The sequence below is a fragment of the Sceloporus occidentalis genome, unplaced genomic scaffold (assembly GCF_023333645.1).
Source record: "Sceloporus occidentalis isolate IW3139 unplaced genomic scaffold, rSceOcc1.0.p SCAF_28, whole genome shotgun sequence".
Classification (NCBI taxonomy): Eukaryota; Metazoa; Chordata; class Lepidosauria; order Squamata; family Phrynosomatidae; genus Sceloporus; species Sceloporus occidentalis.
In genome coordinates, this window is record NW_028317008.1 from 10532323 (window position 1) to 10560116 (window position 27794).

The window sequence follows — 27794 nt, forward strand, 5'->3', positions numbered from 1 at the left end:
TAGTGTGCTCTTCTAGATTTGTTGTAACATATGATGCTAATTTATTTGTTTAAAGTTTTGTTTTTCAGACAAAGAGACGATACTAAATGAAAAAGGAAAAAAGAAAGGAGACAAACCTGTGAGGAGATCAGGACATTAACACGTGTGATTTCTTGCAGGAAATTCAAAATATTAATAGAGGACCTTAATATCTATTTTTATTTTTCTTAAGGATAAGCCTCTAAATTTGTTCAGTACAGTCAGGTGGGCAAAATTTCAAATGATTTTTGTTTTATTAGTTTAGGACGCCTGCACTGCCAGCTACAGATACCTTAATTTTTGTTTGTTGCTGGATTAAATACATTTAAAATCATAGATTAGGTGAATTGTTGCCAATATGGGGTTTATGTTTTGATCACAGTGGAGAGATGTGATTATGTAACATTATTGTTGGTCTTCAGCAGTATATATTTTTGCTGCTCTAGATTTTTGTTTTGTTTTAATTTTTGGTTACAAACAAAATATAGCCTCAATCTGATTTTTATTCATATTTCTGAATGGCAACAGACTTTTTATATTTTATTTTATATAGATTGCATTCTGCCAAGACATTGTGAATGTAATGGTAACATTCAATCTCCTTTTTGTTCTCTCTCCATCTTCATAGAGATTGTTTAAAATTAACATTCTCAAAGTGGATGCTGAAGATACCACATGGTTACTGTTGTTGTGAGGAAGTCTTAGTATTTTAGTATCTGTTATGTACTGTATGTACTGTATGTTTTGTGTATTTTATGTGTTTACAATGTTTTAGATCTGTAAAACCAGATATTAATGCTGAGACAAGAAGGATAAGAGAACCACTAGTAATTTGGGCAAGATAACAATACACACTTTCTGTGTAGAGTATCTTTTAATTTCCAGAAGCCATGGGCGAAGTATCAAACACCTTCAAGGGCTGAAGCACAAACCCACTCCAGCTATACAGGTTTCAGTAAACGTGCGCAAACACCTTCACGAGTATTACCACTACACACATTCAATAAACCGAGTTTCTCTCTGGTGTGGTCTCTTCGATACACTGTGTAAGTGAACAGCAAAGGGAATGCTGTTGGTGTGAAAATACACCAGATGTCACGGTGGGCAGAGGTCAGAGGCCTAGAACAAGGCATGCAATTTGAGGGTTAAAGGAAGCTATGGTGGGAGCAGCGTTGGTGGCACAGGTACCTGAGAGTGATGGGAGTGAACACAAATGGTTGCAGTGATGCCAAGTCTGTGAGGGTAATGGAAAGTTAAAGATATGGCTGAAGGAATTCAAACTATTAGTGAAAAATGATAACTGTGAGTGCCTCTATGATTTGGATAAAATATGCCTTACAGTACCCTAAATTTTAAATATCTGTGGTTGTCAGGTCACTCGTGTCTCAGTGAAAACATACAATCTTCAAAGCACACGTGGTAAATGTACTCATTTATTTGAGAGGGCTCATTTTCTATGGGAGTCATTCGCCCTCTAGGTGGGGACTGTAAGAAATTAAGGGTGCCTTTAAAATGGGACATTACATTGATTGCATAATGATTTGGGGACGATTTGAGTTTCTATAAGGTGAGATATCTGGTTTTACAATGTAAGGTAATTTGCATAGTAATGCATTACAAAGGGTTTGGATAGACTACCTGCATGTTTGCATAGACTACCTGTCTCCTCCATAATTGGGTCATACAGGAAATGTCTGAAAAGAGGGGTTGGGTGAACCACTTTCTGGGAGGTACAAGGAATTCTGGGATGACTAGTTAGGGGCTGCAGGAGAAAGAGCAGTCTGAGAAAAGGAGAGTCTGAGAGAAAGAAGAGTCGGAGAAAGAAGAGTAAGAGAGAAAGAAGAGGGAGAAAAGAGAGTCTGAGAAAGGAGAGCGCAGCAAACAGAAGTGTCCTGGGTCAGGAGACTCAGAACGAAGCTGCGCAAGATGGCGTTCGGGAGAAGCCTGTGAGCTGAGAGAGGTTTCCCAAGAATGTGCTTAAGTATCCCTTTTGTTTTGTATTATTATCAAATGTTTTCTGTATGTTATATGTTTTATAACCTGTAACAGTGGCCTAGTTCAATATCAATATACATTTTTCTATACGCTTGTATTTGTGCTTTATTCGTCACACATTCCCTAAAAGAATAACCCTGTAAGAGGGTCAAAATTTCTTACAGTAGGGATGCACCGAAACGAATTCTGGACTGAAACCGAAAGTGCAGCATTTACCTGGCCAAAACCGAATATGACCCCCCCACACCATAAAAAAATCTAACACTTTTATTTAAAGTAAGTAACACACCAAAATAGGACAAAACAATTAAATAACAATATTATATATATATATATATGATTAACAGCAATCGCATTCCTATCATGCCCAGGCATACCCAGATTCCAGGATGTACTCGCAGACTTGGCATGATAGGAGTATGATTGCCCTATCTCACTCCGTTCTGCCCTATCTACCCCTGTCTCACTCCCTTCTCCCTATCTACCCTCATCTAACTATCTACCCTTACCCTCTTTGAAGTTCACTTACCTTTCAGGAGTCCTGCGGTGGGGGTGCAAGGCCTCTGCCTCCCAGCTCTGCCACTGTATGGAACAGTATAGAGTGATGGGAGTTATGATGTACTTTTAGAGCATAATTAGATCATGAAAAAGACATTGGAAATGGTACAGCATAACACCCATCACTCTCACACACTTACCAATCCACACATATACTAATCCACACATATACCAATCCACACACATACCAATCCACACGTATACCAATCCACACGTATACCAATCCACACATATATACCAATCCACACATATACACTAATCCACACATATATACCAATCCACACACATACCAATCCACACATATACCAATCCACACATATACCAATCCACACATATACCAATCCACATATATACCAATCCACACATATACCAATCCACACATATACCAATCCACACATATACCAATTCACACATACACTAATCCACACATATACCAATCCACACATATACCAATCCACACATATACCAATCCACACATATACCAATCCACACATATACCAATCCACACATATACCAATTCACACATACACTAATCCACACATATACCAATCCACACACATACCAATCCACGCATACACCAATCCACTCTCACTCTCACTGAATGCTTTTCTACCTTTCCTCTTTTCTCCTTACAGCTCCTTTTCCTTCTCTTCGCTCCTCTTCTTCAGTTCTTCTGCCTTCTTCCGGGTCAGAGGGCACGGACAGCGGTGGGCGCGGCTTCAGTGTTGTGCGCCGGGATCTGACAACAAACCCCGGCGCACAGCAGCTGTTGCCGTGCGGATCACAAGGGAGCGGTATCGGAGGCCTTTAACAGACCTCCGGCTCCCTTGAGTGATTTTAAGCCGGGTTCAAGGGAGATCCTTGAACCGGTCTAAAATCACTCAAGGGAGCCGGAGGTCTGTTAAAGACCTCCGATACCGCTCCCTTGCGAGCCTGCTCCTCCAGCGGCGGACAGGACCGCCCCCCCCGCCCCCCCGCTAGGTACGCTACTGGCGGCAGCCGTACGCTACGGTGGCGTCGGACCCCGCGGCGGCGTCGGACCCCGCAGCGGCGCCCCCTGGAGTGTGGCGCACACCCCAAAGGCCGGCCCTGCGTGTGACCCATGCAAGCACGAAAGTTACACAGTACAGAAGTAACAAGCACAGTGAGCTCCATTCCAGGTAGATTAATATTGCTTCACTTATGGTTATTAATGTACTCAAACATTTATTAACTTTATTTAATGAACATTAAATTGATTTTTCTCCTATTGTTTAATGTATTTATAAATTTATTTAGAAATGTATTATTTACCAATGATTGACTTACCAATAAACTAATGTATTATTACTGTCTTAATTTTGTTTTAAGATTAATGTTTTGGTTTTTTTTTATTTATCCGTTCTCTATTAAATGGATTATCATTAATATATATTTCCAAATACTTAATGTATTGAACGATACTTTATTAAAAACTTAAGTATGTGTCTGGGTATGTGTCAGTGTTACTATGAGTCTCTGGGTGTAAATGTGTTAGTGTGTATTTGTATCTATTTTGTCTTTGTCTTCCCTTTTTTCTTTTTTCCACTCATCCAACACCTCTCCCTTTTCCCTTCTTCTCGGTTCTCTCATTTCCTCTTTCTTTCTTAATTCTCATTTATTTCCTCTCATCCCTCCTTTCTTTCATCTACCTGTTTTTGCTTGTGCCTCTCCTCTTCTTTCTCTCTTATCTCTTTTTTTCACCTCATATCCTTTCTTTTTTTGTCTCCTCTTTTGTCTTCTATCCCCTCTACTTCTACTACATCTTTCATTTTTCCCCCTTTCTCTCTTAATTATTAAACCATATCCCTGATCGCACTCCTGACCAAATCCCTTGAAAGTGCCTTCAAACATTTTCCAAGAAATAGTTTGATTAAAGGTGGCAACCCTACTTTTAACCCATATTTTATCACTCAACTTTATTAGGTGTTTAGTATATCAATTATGATAGCACTTTGGTTACTAGCCCTTTTATAAATAAAATAATACAAACTATTATTATTTTAATGTCCCCGGGTCGACCTTTCAACAAAATTACTTTGCTTCGGTTAAGTCTCAAGTCCAGTGTAGCTGTATTACCATATCATTTTGGGGGGAAACCCACTATGGTAGATATTAAAATGTTACTTCACCGTTACATTTGATTATTCAAATCATGCAATTCAATTTCCATTAGAACCAAGCTCAATAATAAGGGTGTTATGTGCAAATCTTACCACAAGATGGCAATAAATCAATAAATAGTATGAAATATAGATCTTAACCACTTTCATCATCTAGATGTAAAGCTTTTGCAAACATTTTGAGATGCGTCTACTTGTTGATCTCACCACAAACGCTCCACAATGAGTGAACCAAAATGTAAACTAGACACGTAAAGTTGACTTAAAACTATGTGATAGCTGTGTTGTGAATCCCAATTTGGTGCTTCCCAGTGGACTTATCACATAAACATAGCTTTTACATTGGTGTTTGCAATGTATTTGATATGAGCAATACTAATAATGTAACATTGCTACACTTTCATTGGTGTTTGTTGCAGCTCTTCAATGTTTCAGATTCTCAAATTTAGTACATTTGTTGAAATAAATGATATCTTATAATTTTGAGTGTTGACTTGGGACAACCAAGCCATGATATAAATAATTTTAATTATAAAACTGAGGTTTTTTTGCATCACATGACATGCATTTTTGGGAAATATAGTTCTCTTGTGAAATGTAAGTATAAAAGAGACCAAACAACTGTATGTACATTTATTTTGCATGTGTAATACATTTCACATTTTGTTTTCCAGCTAACATTGACCCAGCTAGTATTGTGTAATAGGTAGCATACAACACAGAGAAATTACAATTGCAATATTGTTGCAGCCATGTTAAAAACACTAATGTGTATAAGTACCCTATGTACATTTTTGTGCATATTATTTTCCAGTTTTTAATACATAATATTGTTCATTATTTTACTTTGTTTTGTTAAAAATGCATTGACTATGATACCCCACTTACTTATCACACTTCATTTGTGATCATATATCACGAGATAATACAAATATTTTATTGTTTTGCATTGCCAAGTTAGGTTTCTTTTTTAAGGGGGGGGATTGGTTGGGGGATATCGGATTTAGACAAGTCTACCAACTGGTATGCGAGGTAGACACATGAAAGCTTGCGGAGTTTTGCTTAGATTAATAGGGTTTCCATCCAGTCTAATGTCTTCTAAAGCTCTTCGAGAATATGAAAAATCTTTCATTTTGCAGAAAGTATCCTCGTGCATTTCCTGGATGTTGTTATCCTAAAATATAAATGAAATAGGTAAATATTTCTTAAAATTGTTCTTTTGTTAAACCTATTTTTGCACTATATATATTAGTGAATGGCAACCCGAATTCAGATTAAGTAGAATGTCATATGTACAAAATGCAGTTACATGTAATGCATGTTATGGGACCTCACAGTAGTAGAAGGACTGGTGGAAAGGAGGCCAGTTAGTTATAGGGTGCCTTGAATACATACTAACCCTAGGCTTGTCCCATTCTCATAAGGTGTGCTTATGGGAGGAGTGATGGGAGGAGAAATGGGTGGGGCAGTGAGATGGACATGGGTGTGCTGATGGGAGGAGCATGGGTCCCAAGCATTAAGCATGTACTGGGCTCTGATGGTGGCCCTGACCATACCGGGAATACCCCACAAAAGCTACAGTTTTGTAGGTGCTCTGACCCAGTCATCTATCCATCAGAATTATATCCCTAATATATCCCACCCACTGACAGGTGCCATGATAACAAGATTATCAGTGTTATTCACTTCTCCTGTCAGTGGTCATAATTGTATGGCTGATCGGTGTATCTGGCTATTTTATTGTAGATATATACACATAAACCACTTGAAGCATAGCAAAACACTTACTTGGAGATGAAGAGCCTGCAGACTGTCAGGAAGTGGTATTGGGATGTGATCCAGGCTGTTGTCAGTTAGGTACAGAAGATGAAGATCATTCATGTCCTTAAAAACAGGAAGGTCAATTAAACCACTGCTTTTGTAGATTTTTGCATAGCAATGTACATTATGGACATAACTCAGCAAAGGCTTGACAAATGTTTGTAGAATTTAGAAGGTAGATAAACAGATACAGGACCAACTTTGTAAAATCAGACCTGTATGTTTTCTAGTTCACTTGGCTTATGTAATGGTGGTTAAGAGTCATTTTTTGTTGACAGAAGCTAACAACGTTATGATGGGATGAGGCCAATGGACGCCAGAACAGGAAATTAATGGATATGATGGTCCCCTATGTTATTTTCTCATATCTTTGCTTCCATAAGCTGAAATAGTTCCTTCTTTGGGAAAAGTACAAGCTACAAGTTTTCTTAATAAATGGATTTAATTAAAACGAATGAAAAGATTCAGTTAATGGTCTAGTTTTCCCTGTCATAAATCCTATCTGTAGATTTTAAAAGTTGTGTACACCTTCAGGGTAAAAACGGGCTAAGGGGTAAAAACGGGCTAAGAATTCTGTTTGTTGTCTCCTGACGGTTTATTTATTTCTTTATTGTGATGCCTGTGCCCAAGCTAGACTATCCATAGCTTGTGGCCTGCTTTGCTGCCCTTGTCTGTTTCCTCCCAGGAGAGATTGTACTGAGCCCCATACAAAAAAGAATGAAACTGACACTCCTCAACATTCTGATCCATGTTGTTGTAAAGTAATTTGACAGTGTAACTATGGCACATCACACTCTGGTTACACTGGGTGGGGGCATAATAAAATGCTGTTGTCAGTCCATGTTCTGCTCACATACATGCACAGCGCATTGAGTCCAGAATGTCAGGAAATGCTTTGGTACTGCTAGCCCACTATCGCATGTAAAATTGTAGTCAGATCCACACGGTCCTATATTTCTCGACTATATTAAATAAAATAAAAGTCTTTTGAAGCTCTAGTTGGCACCAAAAATAAAAGCCTTGCTTCCTGAACTTTACATTGATTTTCAACCCTTGTTTTATGCATTAATTTGCAGTATTTTAACACCAACTAATGAGCAGAACCTTAACACATTATTTGTAAATTATATTGAAAATCATAACATAACATTTTTCCACCGAGAAAAACAAGTATTACGATATGTGGTTATACCTTTTTTATTGTATTAATATTTTTTATTTAGGTTGATCTTTTAAGAGTATCAACCTTCTTTTATCAAGTCAACAATTTTTCTTCCAACTTGTTATAGTGAGGTTGCTACTCTTGAGGGCTTGTCCTACAAACTAAATGATAGCCTGATATCAACTTCAATACTAAATGTTGGTATTTATACAGCATAGCTATCCTCAACAAAACAATTTTCCCACAAGTTATCTTACTTACTTTGAACGCCTCATGCTTTATTCCTTTGCGTCCGAGTCGGTTGTGACTCACATCAATGACATTTAGAGTGTTTGGTAGCTCTGGCAGTTGTCTTAGTCTGTTATCTCGAAGTATAAGCTCATTAAGGGTTGATAGACTTCTGAAAGCATCTTCATCAATCGCCTCTATGATATTTGATGTCAAGTCAAGCTTCTGTAATTTATCTAATGTGGAGATATGAGCAAAGTCCTTACAGTTGTGAACAATGATGCATTCCTTATTGTAATCTTTGTGCTAAATAATCTGTTATTACATATAATATTTTACCACATTACAATTAAATGATATGGATGGTATGATAATAATATTAATAAATGTAAAATAATGCACTTGAGAAATAAAAATCCCAAGGCAGGGACAATCATTATTTCTGATGACATAAAGGTAAGCAGACAACGCAATAAAGCATCTCAAAAAGCAAGCACGATGCTGGGTTGCATAGAGAGAGCCATTAGTAGCAGAAAGAGGGAGGTGATAATGCTACTTTACAGATCTCTGGTCAGGCCTTACCAAGAGTTTTGTGTACAGTTCTGGAGACCCCATCTCCAGAAGGATATTGACACATTGGAGAGAGACATTATCAGGAAAGGTTAAAGGATCTTAATATGTATAGCTTGGATGAAAGAAATAGAGAGAGGGATGCTATAGAAACATTCAAATACTGAAAGGAATTTAACAAAGGAGGCAAGATTATTTGAAAGGAGGAGCAATGTTAGAAGAAGAGTCATCGTCTAAAACTTGAAGGCCAGAAGCTTAGATGTAACGTAAGGAGGTTCTACTTTACTCAGAGCGTAGTAGATAAATGGAACAGTCTCCCAGCAGCAGTGGTGGCTAATACAGTGAGGGAATTTAAGCAAGCATGGGATTGACATAAAGCTTTCCTCACTATAGGGCCTGATCAAAGACAAATTCCATCAGGAAAAATGGGCAGACTAGATGGGCCGAATGGTTTTTATCTGCCGTCAAATTCTATGTTTCTATGATATACTCTAAACCAGGGGTGTCCAAGTTTTTTCTGCAGTGGGCCACTTCATCAGAATTGTATACGTGCGAGGGCCGCACTCATTTTTCACTGTGAGAAAATATGGCCTTTAATAAAATATGCAGATTAAAATAAAGTAAATGACACAAAACCTTTACTTTTCCTCTCACTGATTTCTGGGCCTAGAAAGGTTTGTGACTACAAATTCAGGATAATTAAAAATGAAATACTTCTATTTATTCTAGGGATGCACCAAAATGAAAATTCTGGACCAAAACATTCACAGTTCACTTAGCCAAAACCAAAAATGACCCCCCACCTTTATAAATAATAATAAAAACTCACATTTTTAAAAAAAGTAGGAAACACACCACAATTGGACAAACAAATTAGCAATATGACTTGACATGATAGGAGTGTGATTGCTGTGATTGTAAATGCTGGTACCTAGGCATGTTGGGACTGTGCTTGCTGTGATTGCTGTTAGCAATCACACTCCTATCATGCCAAGTCAGCCAGTACATGCTGGTACAGGGTGGCTGTAAGTGATGTGTAGACCCCATACTGCTGGCAGCATCAATACACAAGGGGGGCAGCTAGCTAGGTTTCAGCATGTACTGGCTGACTTGGCATGATAGGAGTGTGATTGCTAACAGCAATCACAGTTCCATCATGCCTAGGTTCCAGCAGTTACACATCCATGCTATCACACACACACACTCATTCATTCATATACTCATTCATTCACAGATTAATTCCCTCAATCACGCATACTCATTCAAACACCCTCCCCACCCCCTTACCTGCACTGCAGCTCATCGATGCCGCTCACAGACTTCAGCAGAGGGCGCGGCCAGAGGAAGCAGGACTGGAGCAGAGTCATGTGATGTCACGTGAACTCTGCTAGGTGCCGCTTCCTCCATGCAGTACAGAAGACCCTCCCACAGGTAAGTAGCAGGGCTCGAGGTGCGGCCCGTGTAAGATCGGTTGCCCTGGCTGGCGATGTTACGCTGGCCGCACCTCGAGGTCTCGCGGGCCGCATTTGGCCCGCGGGCCACATGTTGGATACCCCTGCTCTAAACCTTTACAACATCTAAATTAAATATTGTAACATCAAACTCAATAAAAATAAATATTTGTGTAGTAACGTACGTTAGACAAACGGATTGAAGTCACAAACGAAACTATGGAGAAGGCGTTTAAAAATATAAAACCACAAGCCCAATTTCCCACTGTTTGACAAAGATTTATGAGGCTAGCTTGATTTATTTCCATACTCTACTCTTTCATATTTCATTAAAAAGTATTTACTTTAGACTTGTATTTGCTACTGGAATCTCCCAAATGCATATACATATTTTATACACACATTTTAACTAATATCCATTTAGATAACATAGTAACATAGTCATTTGTGTTGAAAAAAGACACAAGTCCATCAAGTTAAACCTTGCAGTTGATTTTAAGAAAGAATATCCAACTTTCTATAATGTTTAGTACAAATATCCTGTTTAAAAATAAGATGGGGTTTCTCAGAAGCACACACATTAGACATTATGGGTATTCAACATTACAAAAGCCACCAGTAGGCTATTGAGAAGCTTTGGGAACATCACTGCTGTTATCTCCTACTTACATCTTCTTTTTCTTTAAACCTTAAGCCCTAAAAAACCTAAGCCATGAGATTCTAAGAATACACATTTCTGTAATATGTAATGATCCCTTTATAGTTATATTTAACAACATCTGACCAGTGATGGTCAAAAAGTGACTAAAGCAAAAGTTGTGAGTTCTATTAGACAATTATGCCACATGTTTGTAACTTTTATTCTGGACAATGATTGCATACTTAGATTAGCGAAGTCATTCTTGTTTATCTTGGTAATCCTATTGAAGCGCAGGTAGACGTGGGTGGTTTCTCTTGGTAGAGGAGGAACTGAGTCAAGGTTATGATCATCACAGTAAACTGTTGTCCTGATGCAGGTGCATAGAATACACGTTGAAATGTCTGCAAAATAAACAAAAACATTGTTATACGACATTAAGAAGCCTGTAAAAAATTAGAAGACAAAACAGATAACAAATATAATTGAGAGAATTTTAGTAACATTTACATTTTAGTAAATGTGTTAGTGCTAAAATAAACAAATTTTCTATTTCTTGAAAAAATGTAATTGGATTGAAGTATTGAGTATTGAGTATTGGACCTTCAAATTCATATTGTCAAAGTTCTACTACAGATGTCATAGTTGATACAAAAAGTTATATCTGACACATGGGTCAATTCAGCAGTGCTTGACAGTTGGCAAAAAATGCGAGTGCAAGCTCGCACGAGTTACATAAAAGTCACTAAAGCCAACTCTTATTAAATCACCACCATGTATAAATATAAAAAAAACTGGCTGTACAGGAGTGTATATATATATATATATATATATATATATATATATACCGTCTTGGCTCGGATATAGGCCGCACCCTAAAAGTTTTCTTGCTTTTTTAAAGAAAAAGTTTTGTAATAGATGTGCTGCCACTCTGTCCCCCCCACTCCCGAGATATGCTGCCCTTCCCCCCCATATATGCTGCCACTCTGTCCTCCCCCCCCTCGAGATATGCTGCCACTCTAACCCCCCACCGAGATATGCTGCCACTCTAAACCCCCCCCATCGAGATATGCTGCCACTCTAAAGACTTACCAGAGCAGACTCCCAGGTGTCTTGCGGGCCGTAGGGGGACATCTACGCAATACGCGTATACAACTCCTGGTGCCGGCACTCAGCGTAGATGTCCCCCGCCGGCCCCGAAAGACAGCCGGGAGTCTGCTCTGGTAAGTCTTGGAGGCAGAGGTAAAACGCATCGTGCGGATGTTCACCGGCTGCGGCGATGCGCGCGTAAACAGCCTCCGCTGCCGGCACGTCTGCACGATGTGCTTTAACAGATTGTTAAAGCTCCGCACGATGCGCTTAGGCAATCTCCCGTGCCGGCACTCCCCCCGTGGAAAGTGCCGGCAGGGGAGGCTGTCTCAGCGTATCCGAGAGTAGGATACGGGTCCCCTGCACCGCTGCGGGGGATCTGTATCCTAACCCTGCTGCCTGCCCAGCGCCCGGAACTGCATGTCCCGGGCTTTGGGCGCTAGACCCCGAATATAGGCCGCACCCCCACTTTAAAGACTTAAAGTGGGGGAAAAAAGTGCGGCCTATATTCGGGCCAATACGGTATATATATATATATATATATATATATAGGGTGACGTCATTGCTGATGTCGCCGGGGATCCCCTCCATGCGGCAGGGACTTGGGGGGTCTTCCACCATCATACACACTGTGCTACAAGGCAGTGTGTGTGTGTGCTGTAGCCCCAATAGTAAAGCTGTCATGGGGCTGCAAATAGAAGTTGCAGGTCTGTAAAGGGGAACCCTTTGTTAGACTGGGGAGTGATAAAGGGAAACCCCCTGACTGCTGTGCCAAAATAAATATTAATACAACATTTTATACAAAACAGTGTTTTACATATATGAATATAGTTCAAATGTACAGAGACAGTAAAAAAAAATATAAAAATTCCTCTTGTGCTCTAGTGAAATACTGAAGGGGTTACTAAACTTTAAAGTTTACTTGGCTATTTTAGCTCTGTTGCCTCTTTAAAATGTATAATATTAATTATATAAGGAACCACCAAATTGTTCTCTCACTCTCAATTAATTTAATGTTCTCATTAACTTAGTTAAAAAAACTCATCATAATTCTCTTGAATATCAAAATTACTGCAAACTATTAATATTATATAATCTACATGAATACTAAAATATGGTCTGATGGCATGTTTCAATAATAAAGAATACCGAATAGCACCGACCTCCACTTGTCTCTGGAACAAGGACTCCAGGAGACAAAGGTCCCTGTGGTGAAGAACCATCAATTAATTTTGGTGTGGATTCTTCCGCTTCTTCTTCTTCTTCTGGAACAAGTTCTGGAGAAATGATTGGTCTATTCACAACAGGTAACACAGTTCCAATTTCTATCTGAAAAATATTAAATGAATTAATCAGGAAAAGTGAAAACTACAGTTAATTTGGCAATTAGTATTTTCATAGAGTTTTACTATGTTGGACACTAGATGTCACTACTTGTTCTTTTATTACATTTTCTGCTTAACGTGTGCAAATGCTGCTGTTTTGCAAAATGATAATATCAGGGGAAATGATCATCTAAGCAGATTGCTAGCATCAAACATTTTTTCAGCTGATCAGCCAACTGCAGAGTAGTGACCATATACTGAGCTTTGCTGCATTTTTTGAGTAAGAATATTTTAACTTACAACAGTTTAATAACATGCTGTTATAGAATTAGGTTATATTAAGCATGTTGAGTATACTCTGGTTCCTAATAGCAGTCTCATTGTGTGCTGTCTTCTTAGTGGATAAATTAGAAGGCTAAAATTAAATGTAGCCAGAATGCATGAAAAGCCAGACACTTAGAAGCCACAAGGGACTGTTTAATTTAACTATGTGGTAGTTGAGTGGTTTTAAGTGTTGGAACTGGTATATGCAAAGAAAAGACAGTTCATAACCAACTAAGGGTTAAACTTCATAGAAAACCAAAATTCTCCAGACAATACGTTTTAGCTGAGATCATTCAAATGATCCCTTCAGGACTGGTAATTGCAGAAACAGACAGTCCTATAATGCTGAAATTTGTCAGGGCGGAAAATCTCCACTAATCCATTCACCTGTGGCACGCATCCTGAATAGTAACTTTTTCTTTATCAGGCCAGACCCATCATGCAAGCAAATTAGGCAATCACCTAAGCTGCCAAGTAGCAGGGGACATCTGTGTTGGGTGCCTGCATGGAGCAGGGATAGTTGGGCAGTATATGAGCAGAGTACAGTGATATGTCATAAACGGTCTCTTAGCCTCACCAGACACAATAGTTCTATTGAAGATTTAAGCTGTAACAGACATCCTTTCACTCACTGCAGGGTCGTTAGCAAGGCCCAATTGGTCTGCCCCATGCGGGCATCTGGCAAGGTACCCCATTGCTGCTACGTGCCTAGGGTACCAGAAACCCTAGGGCCAGCTATGTTTTTCTGGCGGGTATCATTTTCAGGTATGTTTTTTGCAGGACTGAGATTTTAACTATTATACAAAAACAGCTGTTGGGAGGTTTGAGTGTGTTCAGATCAGTGTTACATTAAGAAGCAGCCAGGGGCATAACTGCCCCATGTGGTCCCTGGGACCCAAGGCTTTTTAGTGCAACAGTAGTAGTGCAAAAAGTGAATAATTATTTGAAGGATCCAAACTGTATTACGGTTTTAGATTCTAGTATTGGGTGAAGTACCTTGAGATTACAACTCATAATGCTCAAATGATATTAGCAAAGCCAGCTAATGAAGTCAGTGTTAAAAGCAGACACACACTTTCAATGTAGTCAGTGCCCCACATAACATAGTAACATAGTTCATAAGGTTGAAAAAAGACCAAAGTCCATCAAGTTCAACCTATATACATATTGTGTCCCTACTGTGTTGATCCAGAGGAAGGCAAAAAACCCTTATGAAGCAGATGCCAATTGCCCCATACCAGAGGGAAAATTCCTTCCCGACTCCAAATATGGCAATCAGAATAAATCCCTGGATCAACGTTCTGTCCCTATTAATCTAATATCCATAACTTGTAATATTATTGCTTTCAAGAAACACGTCCAGGCTCCTTTTGAACTCTTTTATTGAGTTTGCCATAACCACTTCCTCTGGCAGAGAGTTCCATAATCTCACCGCTCTTACTGTAAAGAACCCCCGTCTGTGCTGGTGTAGAAACCTTCTTTCCTCCAACCGTAGAGGATGTCCCCTTGTTATAGATACAGTCCTGGGTATAAATAGGTCCTGGGAGTGATCTCTGTACTGTCCCCTTATATATTTATACATAGTTATTAAATCCCCCCTAAGCCGTCTTTTTTCCAAACTAAATAGCCCTAATTCTGATAATCTTTCTGGGTACTGTAGTCCTCCCATTCCCCTTATTACTCTGGTAACGCTCTCCTTTTTGCAGATTTTACACATCTATGGGGTGTAAGAGAAGCAGGACACAGGAGAAATAGCTGGGATGACGTAACTTGTCACAAAATGGCACCGTTGTGCCATATAAAGGAACATTGGCAGATATCTGGCTTAAGAATGTAAACCCCATGTTAAAATACATATAGTTTTCTACTCCATATAGTTTTCTCCTTGTCTTTTCATTATTAGGGAAGCAATGAGCGCATGACAAGCTGGTTTTAATATACCATATTTGCTCGATTATAAGACAAGGTTTTTTTCAGAGCAAATGCTGTGAAATATACCCCTTGTCTTATAATCGGTGTCGTCTTATAATCAGACCTCAAATAGGTCTGACTGTGAGAGGACTAAGATCCAGATCCCCCGCAGCTGCAGGGGACCTGGATCCTCCTGTCTCCCCCCACCCCCCGCCCCACTTACCAGTGCGGGGAATTCTCTCTGACAGTCGGGGAAGGTCTGCGCGATGGACGCAGACAACCACCGCTGCTAGCCACACCTCCTTCCGGCTGCAGCGTAAATTCTCTACGCGAATCGCGTAGAGCTCTACACGCTGCCCCGGCTACATGACAGGTGAGTCAGAAGCACGGGTAAGTTTGGAGGAGGAAGGGGGAGGGAGTGTTAAATGGGGGGGGCATAAGGCATTTCTGGAGGCAGAGTGTTCTATGAAATGCCTTTTAACCCCCTTAATGCCACTCTGCCTCCAGAAATGCCTTTTTAACTCTCTATACGCCACTCTGCCTCCTGAAATGCCTTAAACCTCCCTATATGCCACTCTGCCCCATAATATGCCTTTTAACCCCCTTAATGCCAGAGTGGCATATAGGGGTATAAGGCATTTCTGGAGGCAGAGTGGCACATAGGGGGTGAAAAGGCATATCATGGAGCACAGTGGCATATAGGGTTAAAAGGCATATCATGGGGCACAGTGGCATTTAGAGGGTTAAAAGGCATGTCATGGGGCACAGTGGCATATAGGGGTATAAGGCATTTCTGGGGCAGATGTGCATAACTGGGGGGGCAGGTTGGAAAATAGAAGGAAATAAAACCAAAATATTTTTCTCAATCATAGCTTTTATTTAAAAAAATAGTTTACATGAATTAACATTTACTGGTAAAACTTTTTTCCTATAGGGTCGTCTTATATTCAGGCTTTTTCTTTTTTTCCTAAATTAATGTTCAGATTTGGGGGATCGTCTTATAATCAGGGTCGTCTTATAATCGAGCAAATACGGTAGTATGCTCGAATGTGCCTGTGTATCCACTGAGAAGCTTTTGGGCTAGTGAAGAAGAGTCCGAGAGCCACCATGATTTTGGATTGGCCTGCTTGTCTACCTCAACAAGACAAGGGCTAATGTGTTCGGGATTATAATCCCACAATCCCACAATATTTTTTTCTTTTGTTTTCCAGGCTGCCATTAATGAGAGTTTTTTTTCTATTATTTGGGTTTTAATTTAAATATTACATAGACAATGTAAACAAGAAAAAAAACATAATGGGAGGTTTTTAATTCCTAAACTGCCAGCTGTTGACCATGCTGGACTTTTAAAATTCATAATGGGAATAAAAAAATCCAACTATAGTCAATTGCATTTGTTAAACTTTCAGTTTAGGGATATCAAACACATCTGGAGCTAGTTGTGGGAAATCATTTAAGCAGATGCTTCTTCCAAATTTTTTTTTTTTGTGCTGAACAAATTCTAGTGACTGGGTGTGTTGGGTAGAAATAAATTTTTATGCCTTTCAATGCAATAATACGCTGTAAAATAGTATTCTGATGCACAGGTTTGTATATAGCAAAATGCTACATTTTTGTGATCAAATTAAAATTCTCAAGCTCATATTTAAACATTGAGGGCTTACCTGACAAACCTAGAAACCTTGACTCTAATGCTGACTGTTCTGAACATTTTTTGTAATTAAAGTTGTAATAAACGTTTGTGGTACTAATGCCACTAAAGGAATCTGAACAAGTTTCGATTTACAGTTACACGACTTCTCCTTTAGTATAGCTGGGAGGACATCATTTTACCTTGTTTTTCTAGGAATAGGCTGGAGTGTTTATCTTTCATCATGGAAGCATAACATCCATCATGGAAACATAACATGGATTTACTTAATAGAGCAGAAAAACTCCAGTTTTTTAAATCCATGCATTCTCTGTAACTAACTTTGATACAATTCTTCACTGCCACTTGCTGAATCCATATGTGATTTTGCTTCAGAAGATGACACAGGCTAGCATCCCTTTTATCCTGTATCTATACAAGAAATTTCACTGGCATAATCTATAGCTAGTGCTGGGCACCCCTTAATACGCTACTAATGATAAACATTATGCACATGCCTGGGAAATAATTACATTATTAGCAGCAGACATCAACAATGCCAGCTTTCACAAGGATGCCCCCTTTAGGTAACATGCACAAGTATATCTGTACAGGACTTGTTCGCCTCAACTACTATCTTTACAATTTGTAAAAGATCGTTTGTTTTTTTTCCTTTTCTTATAGCAGGCAAGGGGGCAGGGGTGGGAATATGCGAACTCTGATTTAAAGATGTGGGGCCACTACCTGAAGTTTTTGCTATTTTACATGCGTTTCCACATATAACCATCAGGGTGTCTACAGTAATAAAGGCTTTAGGAGGTATTTATGCCCACCCTCGATCTTTACTGGGCCCCTATAAGTATTTTGTTCAATTTTTCTCTGTAAAATGTCCTGCCCTATTTGTTCTGTAGACAACGTTTTCAAACTATGTCTAAACTATACAGTATGGGGTGTTCAGCCTTGTGCACCATTTGCATGCACACTTAAAGATATGCATTTGAGTGATGTACATGAATTTTCACCTTGATTAGGTTATCAAAATGGTTTTGAAGAGGCAAGTTCTGAAGGTGCTTGATGGTACCCCAGAACGAGAGTTCTAGGTACTATAGCCCACAAGCTTACAGTTGTGGTTTTGTTATCATTTAGTGAGTGGTTAATGGTTTAGTGAAGTTGTGGCCACTCTTTTACCCTGCAGACTGGTGTGTTATGTCAGTTTTGGGTAGGGGCATTTAGCTGGTATGTGGGTGGATCTCAGGGCTTAAGCAGTCATTTTACTGATGTACAGGGAAGGTGGAGTAGTGTAGCCTCATCATCAAGTTTTCTCCGTGTAACTATCACTTGATTTTCTGCAGGTTGTGCCTCTACATTATGGCGATCACCTCAGCTTAGTTTCCATAAATCAGAAAGCAGCAGCGACTTCAACCAAAACAGAGCCAGGCAGCTTAGCTCAAGCACCTGTCATGGCAATTCCCCTATATGTCGTGTTAATGGAATTCTCTAAATGTATGTAGTTTTTAAGATATTAAAGTTGTTTAAATAACCCCTCCCTCAACCTACTTCCTTAGCTCTCAATTGGTTGTCTGCTTCAAGCTCTACTTTGGCTATTCTATGTCAGATCAGAATCTGAAGACAGCTCTGTGCTTCTGTGATAGAATCCCCCAAATGCATTTGCCCCTTTCCTCAACTAAATGCCAACGCTAAATGGTAAGCAGGAGATTTGGCTGATCACATCTTCCTGCATGTGATATACTTACCTCCAGTTAGACTCAGTGCTGGCTCGTGGAACACTGCAAGTGTTCAAACCTTGTGTACATATATGGAAAGCACCGCATTTAGTAGATAACAACAGTGATATGAATATTAATATTTGTTGGATTACAGCACAAACTACCACAATGATATGGCAATGAGGGGTTACTTTTTACTATAAGCACCCCAGTGGATACACCTAGAGCAATTACACGTTTCAAGTAGTTTATACCAGGGAGCAATTGACTCACTTGACAACCCTGCCCTGAGTCCTACAAATATATTTTAATACCAGGTGTTCCTTTTGTTGTGATCTCTTTACTTATGTGTAGTCTATTACTATGTATCAGTGTGTTGTTAGTCATGTTATTGTGCTCTTTGTTTCTATCATAACTTATATCTGTCTTCCACTATCTGCCCATCATTTTCTCTGTGTCTCACTCTCTGGTTTCCTTTCCCCACATCTGGGATGTACAAGGGTTTCTGAAAAGGCACTTGAATTGCTGAGAAATGCAGCTTCCAATGTTTTTTTTTCACACATTATTCAATTGCAACACCATTTTTTAAAACCCAATGCACTGGCCAGACAACAAAGTTAAGGAACAAAGAAGTCTTACAGGAAATGAAGAATGCCAAAAGAAAATTACGTGTTTGTCCTTTCATTTGGATGGATATGACTTGAAGCTTACAACTGCATAGCACATGGACATTGACGACATACTGTTTTTCATTTAATGTACTAAATGTGTATATGGCATGAAAATGCACTCTTTCCCTTTTTGATATGGAAGACATGTGCTGTAGATTTTGAGGTGTATGTAACTTTTCCAATGGCGTGGTTTATAAGATGACAACCTAGAGGTTATTCTAAATGTGTGATTAACCTCTTTACCATTTAAGGAAAATAATTATATTTAACAAAATTATCTAGGTCAATGAAATACCACATGTAGCCAATTAATTGACTTTGAATTGTGAACCGCACTCCCAAAATATTGTTAAGATAACTGCTTTCCTCCTATATTTGCAAGATTATTGGAGGGTAATATATCATGAGACACGTCTTATTGTTGTAAAGGTTACATTTATTTTTATTTTGTCTCTTGAGAGATTCCTTGTTGGTCTGAAATCTAAACAATGAAAGTATTGTTTTAACATGTGCTAACTTCAGTACATTCTTGCTCAGGGATAATAGTTTTCAACTACAGAGTTGAAAATTGAATAGAGTTTAACAGGGAAGAATTTTAGCAATTGTTTTTTAAATTAACAGCCAATGATTTCTATCTATACTGGCAAGCCATGGATGAAACAATATCTTTAAGATAAGTTAAGCTTAATGAAGGGACTAGAATCTGTCTCTTAAATGTTTTGTTACATCTGTGAACCAGAATTCTCCAGTGAGAGTGAATTAATGTACAATGTTTGAGAGCAGAGGTGGCTATTTAGGGGGAAGAGGTGGCACAGGCAACCTGTGGCACATGTTGCTTGTGAATTTGGGGCAATTCCGTACACTGGTACGTTGTGGTTTCTAGTTATACCCCTGGTGTGACGTGTGGGAACATCAGCTCATCCACATGATAAAATATACAGGTCTGGTGTAAAAATATTTTCATTACCAGTCCGTCCCTGGTATAACCTATAAATCTCAGGTTGCAGAGATTATGGACCAGAATGCAGTATGACTTCCTAGGAGCAGGACAGGCAGAGCAATACAATTAAGCAGTGTTTGAAAAAGGTTGGTTAAACTGCTGCTAATTTTGGTAGCTTATTACCCTGAAGTGCTAAAATAATTTGCTGTATGTAAAGTTAGCGCTTAGTATTGGACTAGTTTTTTTTTCACAGCTGCATGTAATACAGTTACAAAACATATGTGCAATACTGCTTTAAACAATGTCATTTTGAAGGGCTGAAAACTTTCATACCTTCAGATCATTTAAGTCTGCATACCTGAATTCTCCATTATATTTTGCCATACTATAAGTGGAATTTGCCTGGATTGGCAAAAAATCCAGGCAAATTTTTTTATTGTATGTAAATATATGTATGTTAACCATGATTCCTCTTTTCCATTTTAATTAAAAATTATACATTGTTTTTTCAGGAGAGGTAGGACCTTCTTTTAAAATCATAGAAATACATAAATAAAAAAACAGTATAATAATTAGTGATAATAGGTACAAAATCGAAATTTTAGCAATATTGCTTAAAATTCCTTCTATACTGTAGGTGCCACAGCTAAGCAGTGACCCAATTTATGTTTAGCGACATTACAGTCATACCCCACATACATTTTTTTGTGTTCAAGAGGGCCACATCTATTTGCTTAAGGGGTTTGGGACAAGTGTTTTTTTTATATATATATATATATATATATATATATATATATATATATAATGTTTTTTCTTACAGTTGATGGGCTAATGGATATTGGAGCACCTTTTTAAAAATCTTATTTATTTTCCTTTTTTGTGCACTGTTCACCCTTTAGGGACCTCTTATGCATTTTCATTGCCAATTATGTCATGGTGACATAACTGGAAGGGTAGATACTTTGTTGTCTGTGCTGATATTTGCTTTCTGTCTGTGCTGACCACAGATGTGTTAATCGGAGTAACCGGAGATCCCGGTATTGTCTTTGAAGACCCAGAGTATTTCGTGAACTTCCAGTGGGTCTCATGTCGAGCTCTGTTACACACAATTGGTTGGTAGGAAACCATCAATGCTTAGACAGCCTGATCTTTAGCGTGTTGGCAGGGAGATGTTTCTGCCACTGCAACAAAGTCAAGAGATACTGGTATGCCCCAATGGGCATCTTGGCACAGCTTTTAAGGACATACTGGTATGTTCTTAGGCACGAACAGGTTAAAAAAGTGCAGGTTTATTTTAACATAAATAATAACCAATAGGTGAAATTGAAAAAAACAAAACAAAAAACAAATTACTGTTGAACCTGCAAATTACTAAGAAGTGGGGACTATGAAGGATTCTGGTTTCTAAATGGGAAGTGGCTATAAGAAAATAGCAAAAGCATTGAAAATGCCTATTTCCAACATCAGGGCAATAATTAAGAAGTTCCAACTGGAAACTGGAAATGTTATGAATCAACCTGGAAGAGGAACCAACTCAACCGTCTTCATTTTGCCAGACACTTCTAGAACTTTAAATGGTATCAAGTTCTATAGTCAGATGAAGCCAAAAATAGAGCTTCTTGGCAATAAATACCAGAGGTGGGTTTGGCGCACACAGAGATGTAGCCATATGGAAAAGTATCTTGTGCCCACAGTTAAATTTGGTGGTGGCTCTTTAATGTTAATTTTTTGGGGGCTGTTTTTCTGCCAGAGGACATGAACATTTTGTTTAGATACATGGCATCATGTACTCTATCAAATATTAATAGAAATTAAATGAACATTTGACTGCCTCTGGCAGAAACCTAAAAATTGTCCGTGGTTGGATCTTCCAGCAGGACAATCATCCAAACCATACATCAAAATCAACACAAAAAAGGTTTACTGACCACAAAATCAATGTCCTTTCATGGCTATCCTAGACATTTGAAGGATTTGGAGAGATTCTATATGGAGGAATGGTCTCAGATCCCTTTCCATGTATTCTCCAACCTCATTGGGCATTATAGGAGAAGACTCAGATCTTGGCAAAAGGAAGTATTGACTAAAAGGGTACCAATAATTGTGCTACACAATTTCACAATTTGTTGGGGGGGGGGCTTTATAAACCTGTGTTGTGTTTGCAATTGTTTGATTTCCTTGAGAGCAGGGTATTTTTGTGTATTTCTTTAAGAAAAGGTCAAAGGGTTAAACAGTAAACACCATTTTTTACAGCATTATTTGCTCATATTTACCAAAGGTGCCAATATTAGTGGAGGGCACTGTACTCTGTAGCACATAACGTAATTTCTTAACAATTATCATATGTGCTAGCTATGTCTAGTCTCTAGTCTTACGCTGATTGGGTGAATTGGTGCAAGTACAACATGTCCCCAGCGGACCCAGACTACAGACTGGGCCATAGAGTCGCCATACATGGCAAGTCACTCTAAGCAGATAGAGGGCTCGACTCTTGATCCAAAGGACAAATGCTTATAGCTTGGAACTGGCTGGCACTACTCCACCGGACCACAAGCTGGGCATCTGGATGATACCATGTTTACTGGTTCAAACCCACCAAACGGTAAAGGATTAAACTATGTAGCCACTGCCTGTAGCTATCTCTGTAAAATAAGTAGTTGCTTGCCGGTAGTAATTAAATGGTTATCTCTGATAATGTGATATCAAATGCAACTCATTAAGGTAAAGGTAAAGTTTGGAGGTAAGTTAGCTTTTGACATATATGGGGACTTTTTTAAAGTGAGTTGATTATGACACTTCTCAGATATTAACCGTTTGGTAATACTTTATGAATAGTGGATGCAAAGATTCACTAATGTTGGCTGCATGTTTGAATTAATGGTACTTCTATAAGCTAATGCTAAATAGAAAGAGTATTGTAAATTAAGAATACCTATATTTAAGCAGGGATTTTGGGATGTTCACATATCATAAAATGAAAGTAAAACATAATGAGACCAGCTTCACACTATGAGAGTTTGTCATAAGTCACCATAGGTCCCTGAGATTGGAATAAAAACCTTTACACTCATGGGCAATCCGTGGACATTCTCAAATATTGCTAATATGGACAAGTGAGGTATAGAAAAGGCCATTTATTCTTTATAAACAAACCTCCTAGTTGAAGCAATCGTACTGCTGTTTGAAATGTCACTACTGGTCCTCACTTCCAGTTAGAACTAGACACCAGTAAATACTGTAAGTTGCAAAATAGTCTTTGACAAGTGCTGTAGTCAATCATTTTAGTATACAAATCCTACTTTCTGCCAACCTTCTTTCCAAAAGCCAAGTTAAATAAATATCAAAGGCCACGATGCCATATAGCACTAAAGCTAATTTCCAAACACAAATCTATACCACATTGGACTCCGATGCACTAAACATGTAACAGGCCCAATCTTGAGAGTCTTGTAAGAGTTTTTAAATCATAAAACCCCCCCTCTCAAAAAAAAGGGCTGGTCCTAGACCAAGTGGCACATAGACCTCCCCACATTTCTACATAGATGGCAATATTGTTAAAGCCTAGCAGGGACGAGCAGCAAAGTAGCTATACGGAGTAGGGAGCAGAACAATTACATAGTAGGACAGTACAAGAACAAGATGTCATCCATTCATACTTGAAGAAAATAATTTACCCTTAAAGAACTGAAAAGGGTTCTTTACAGTAAGAACAAAATGTTCATCTTCAATATACGATGTGGAATTCACTATACACAGACATTGTGTCTGCCTTTATGGGTTGGATTATTTTTATTTAGCAAAGAAGAAGTACAGGGATAAAATTAGTTATAAGAACTTAATTAATTATATCTTATTAATCCAGTGAGAAATCAGATTGCCATTTTAGAGTCAAGAAGTATTTTTTCCCTTTTTGAGGCACAATTACAAATCACCTCAATGTGGATGGTTTGCCTAATCAACAGCAAGGACAAATTCAATGAACTTGTGTCTTTTTAACCTAAATTACTATGTTACTATGTTTAGAGTAACATATCTAGAGTAACGTATCTGACTTTTTCCCATGGTATATCAGGCTGCCGGAACTTGAGAGGTAGTGGTACTGCAGCACAAAGTGGGACAGGCAGCAAATTAATTGGTTGCATGATACAACTGATATCTTATGGTTTTAAAACCTTTATGAATATACTTGCCACTTTGAACTGGTCACCTATACAGCTTAGCAGTTTCACTCTGCAATTACGGAGATGTGATACAACAAAACACATCTTAAAACTTTAAAATGTGTCAATGATTTACTTGCATGGGAATCCACAGAGCTTGCATGGGAATCCACAGAGTTTGCATGGGAATCCACAGAGCTTGCATAAAGGTCAACAAGGTAGACATTGGGCTATAAAGCTAAAATTAAGTTCTTAAATGTTAATCTTAGATGTCAGAAGGGTTAAATATGATATGAATTTACAAAGGCCCAGAAGGTTAATTTTCAGGCAGGCTTGAACATGAAGCTTTGCCAAGTGTTTATCTTGTCAAGGGTTTTTGAATTGTGAAGTTTCTAACTTCACAAGCAAGGTCAATGACTATGAGCATGAGACATTTCCTGGACAATGCCCCCCATACGTATGAAACAATTTGCTGTTATTACAACAAGTTTCCTTTCTCATTATGTGAATGAATAAAATAAAGCATTGCTAGGTGTGGGCTATGGGGGTTGAAGCCCTGGGTGTTTTGGTTTTCAGCCCGAAAGAAGACTCTGTATACTCCAGCCTTGAGTCACTAGGGCTGCCCACTGTCTCCTTCATGTGCCCCCTTCCAGACCCTGCACTCCCACCTGTCCTGCTTACAGCTTCCCAGCGAAAGGTGAGCTAAGGCAGGTGCACCTCACGAAAATGCCTGGAAAAATAGATGGGGAGAGGGTGAGTATGTGTGTATGTATAAGTGTATGGTGCTGAAAGTGAATGTGTGTGTTACTGTATGATATAAGCGTGAGTCAATGTTAAAGCGGATAGAACCAAACACTAAAATCAGCCAGAAAAGCGGCTAAGTAATGGTAGACAGAAGTGGTGGTCTGGTTAGGGGTGGTGTGTTTGCTTCAATTCCCCCCGCAATGCACAAGATGTGAATCTCCCATCCGCCCTGTGGCTGACCCCTGTGGACTTTCGAATGCCGTCACTGCTGCCCAAAGACTACTGCAACTCTCAGTTCCGTGTTGCAGAAGAGAAAGGGTGCGCGTGTGTCATGATGTCACGTATCAAGACATGGAAAGCAACTACCCCCCGAGAGGATCCAGAGGGGGACTGTAAGTACCCCTGTTTACCCCTCCCACAAATACAGGATAAATAGTATATATATAAAAAGGGGGGGTTCTATTTAGCAATGTTACTTCAGTGATCCACCTGATCTCGATCCACCTCTTTTTGATACCATAGCATGTGAGGTTACTAACATCTAAGAGCCTGTTAAATTTAAGTAATATTTGTCACGTGTTGGGTTTAGAATCGATTGGTTAGCAGTTTATAATGAAGGTATTAATATACTTGATTTTTTGGAGACATGATTCTCTTTTCCATGAAAACATCAAGAACTTTGTCATAGGTACCAGATTACCGATTATGACATATTGGTTATTGATATTGAAACATTATTGAAATATCATTTTTATATAAGCAGGAATAGTAGTTATGCCTGAAATGCTTGTACTGTTCGGTTGATGGATATTATGAACTGATACCCCACTGTATGGTATTTTTGTATGTTATGGAACAGGTGTTCACATGTTTCTGTAATGTTCTGATATTTCCTAGTATTGCTCTGGCAATATCTCACAAATGCAAGAAATAAATTTGGCATTACTATCACTACGTAATCAGAGACACAACAAATAAGGTTATTTTCAATTTATCTTATCTTTTCAGTTGTTTTTCCCTTGTATTTTATTTAAAATAAACCATTTCATCTTGCTTTTAAATTAAAATAAACTGTTGCATGTCACTCACATTGCACTGACGTGTTATTTATATAGTGTTGTGCAAACATTTTGCTGTCTTGTATGATGTTGTCTTTGGTCAGGCTATAGCTGCAGAGCCTTGTGTGTCTGCCTGGTACAGTGTTAGAAGACAAGTTGTGCGTAGAAGTAACCTTGCATTGGATGTGATCACATGTTGAGACTAATTATAGGGGTTCGTCTCTGGCAAATACTGCAAATCATGGTTTTGTCTAAATGCTCAAATTGTAAACAAATGCGTCTGTGGCTGAGTGTGTTCAGCAGTATGATGGAATAACTTTCTGGTGGGCTGCCAGTTTGGTCCTGATGTAGTGTAAGAAATGTGTGTTTTTGTTTTCCTCTTTAAAGCAAGATTTGTATGGCTGCACTGTTCTCGTTATGCAGGTCATTTTCAATTTGCTTTATGTTTTGGGTATTAATGGCCAGTACGCATAGATGAAGAATGTCTTTTATCGTTCTAGCTAAATAAATAAATGGCCAAATATGGCAACAATAGTTACAAGATAGATACCAACATATGAGACATAATCAGTAATTACAATTCGCATCCCACTGCTCAGCATGCACAAAATAACTTTGCTAATTCGAAAAGTAAGATTCATGTTGGTGAACAGTATCGTAATAAGTAATTATATGATGTCTTAAGGTCTCACATAGTATTATGCTTAGTTATATACCCAACTTCAGAAATACAGCAACTGATCCACTTATAGTTATATTAAAAGTTATATAAGCTATATTATAAGCTAAATTATATTAAAATGTTAAAGGCCTTTATATATTGGTTGAAAATCACTTCACATATAATTAAACACAATTGTACAGTAACTTAAGGTGATCTTTGCTTAGGGATCCAACCCAATTCAGAAAATTAAGTATTTGTGTAAAATAATCTTACCTCTCCCTGATCAATGCTAAGGCTTCCATCATAGTCATAGATACTATCCAGTTCTTCTAGATCCACCTCATACGTATCTGTATCATAGTTAATGGCAGCTGTTGGAGGAGCAGCTAGAACTGCTTTAAATATGAAAAGTCCCAGAAAAACATTTGCCAAAGTCTTCATTCTTCAAATCTTTGGATTAAAAAATTAAATAATAATATTTAGAATATAATGCAAAATACTCACATGTAACTGTGCTACAAATAAAACCTTCTTGCGTTATAAGGATTTCAGGTATTGGCACATCTTGCCAATTCTAAGTATCAAGGAATTCTACATTCAACACACAGTAGCTACATTCTGCTAGTGTCTGTATAGGGTTTCATCTGTTTTTGGAAATGTGCCATCATGCATCCATTTAATCTCACTTTCTGGTCAACTGACATCCCAGTGGAAACAAAACCACATTAACTTCCAGAATAGTATTTTATGAAAAAAAATATTCCAAACTAGTTCATCTGCAAGTTTAATACTTGAAACAGAATGTATTGATGTTTTAAAATATTTAGACTTGGTGGGAGAATGGGGGTAGCCAATTTATATTCTATTTCTCATTAAGTTTCTAGATTTCTAGTAAGACTCATAGTAGCTACATTATACTGAGGTATAACATCCAGAACACTGTTGCTGTAGTCGCTCTGGTGCACAGTTA

At 38.5% G+C, this 27794-nt stretch overlaps 1 protein-coding gene across 1 annotated transcript; it reads right to left on the reverse strand.

Moving 5' to 3' along the window:
- Positions 1-5715: 5715 nt before the first annotated feature.
- Positions 5716-27265, reverse strand: LOC149299797 (epiphycan-like). Its single transcript, XM_089486228.1, has 6 exons — positions 27098-27265; positions 12834-12999; positions 10827-10985; positions 7957-8159; positions 6501-6596; positions 5716-5886 (listed from the first exon to the last, which is right to left on the reverse strand). The coding sequence occupies exons 1-6, from the start codon at positions 27263-27265 to the stop codon at positions 5716-5718; spliced, it is 963 nt and encodes a 320-aa protein (XP_089342354.1).
- Between the last annotated feature and the right edge of the window lie 529 nt (positions 27266-27794).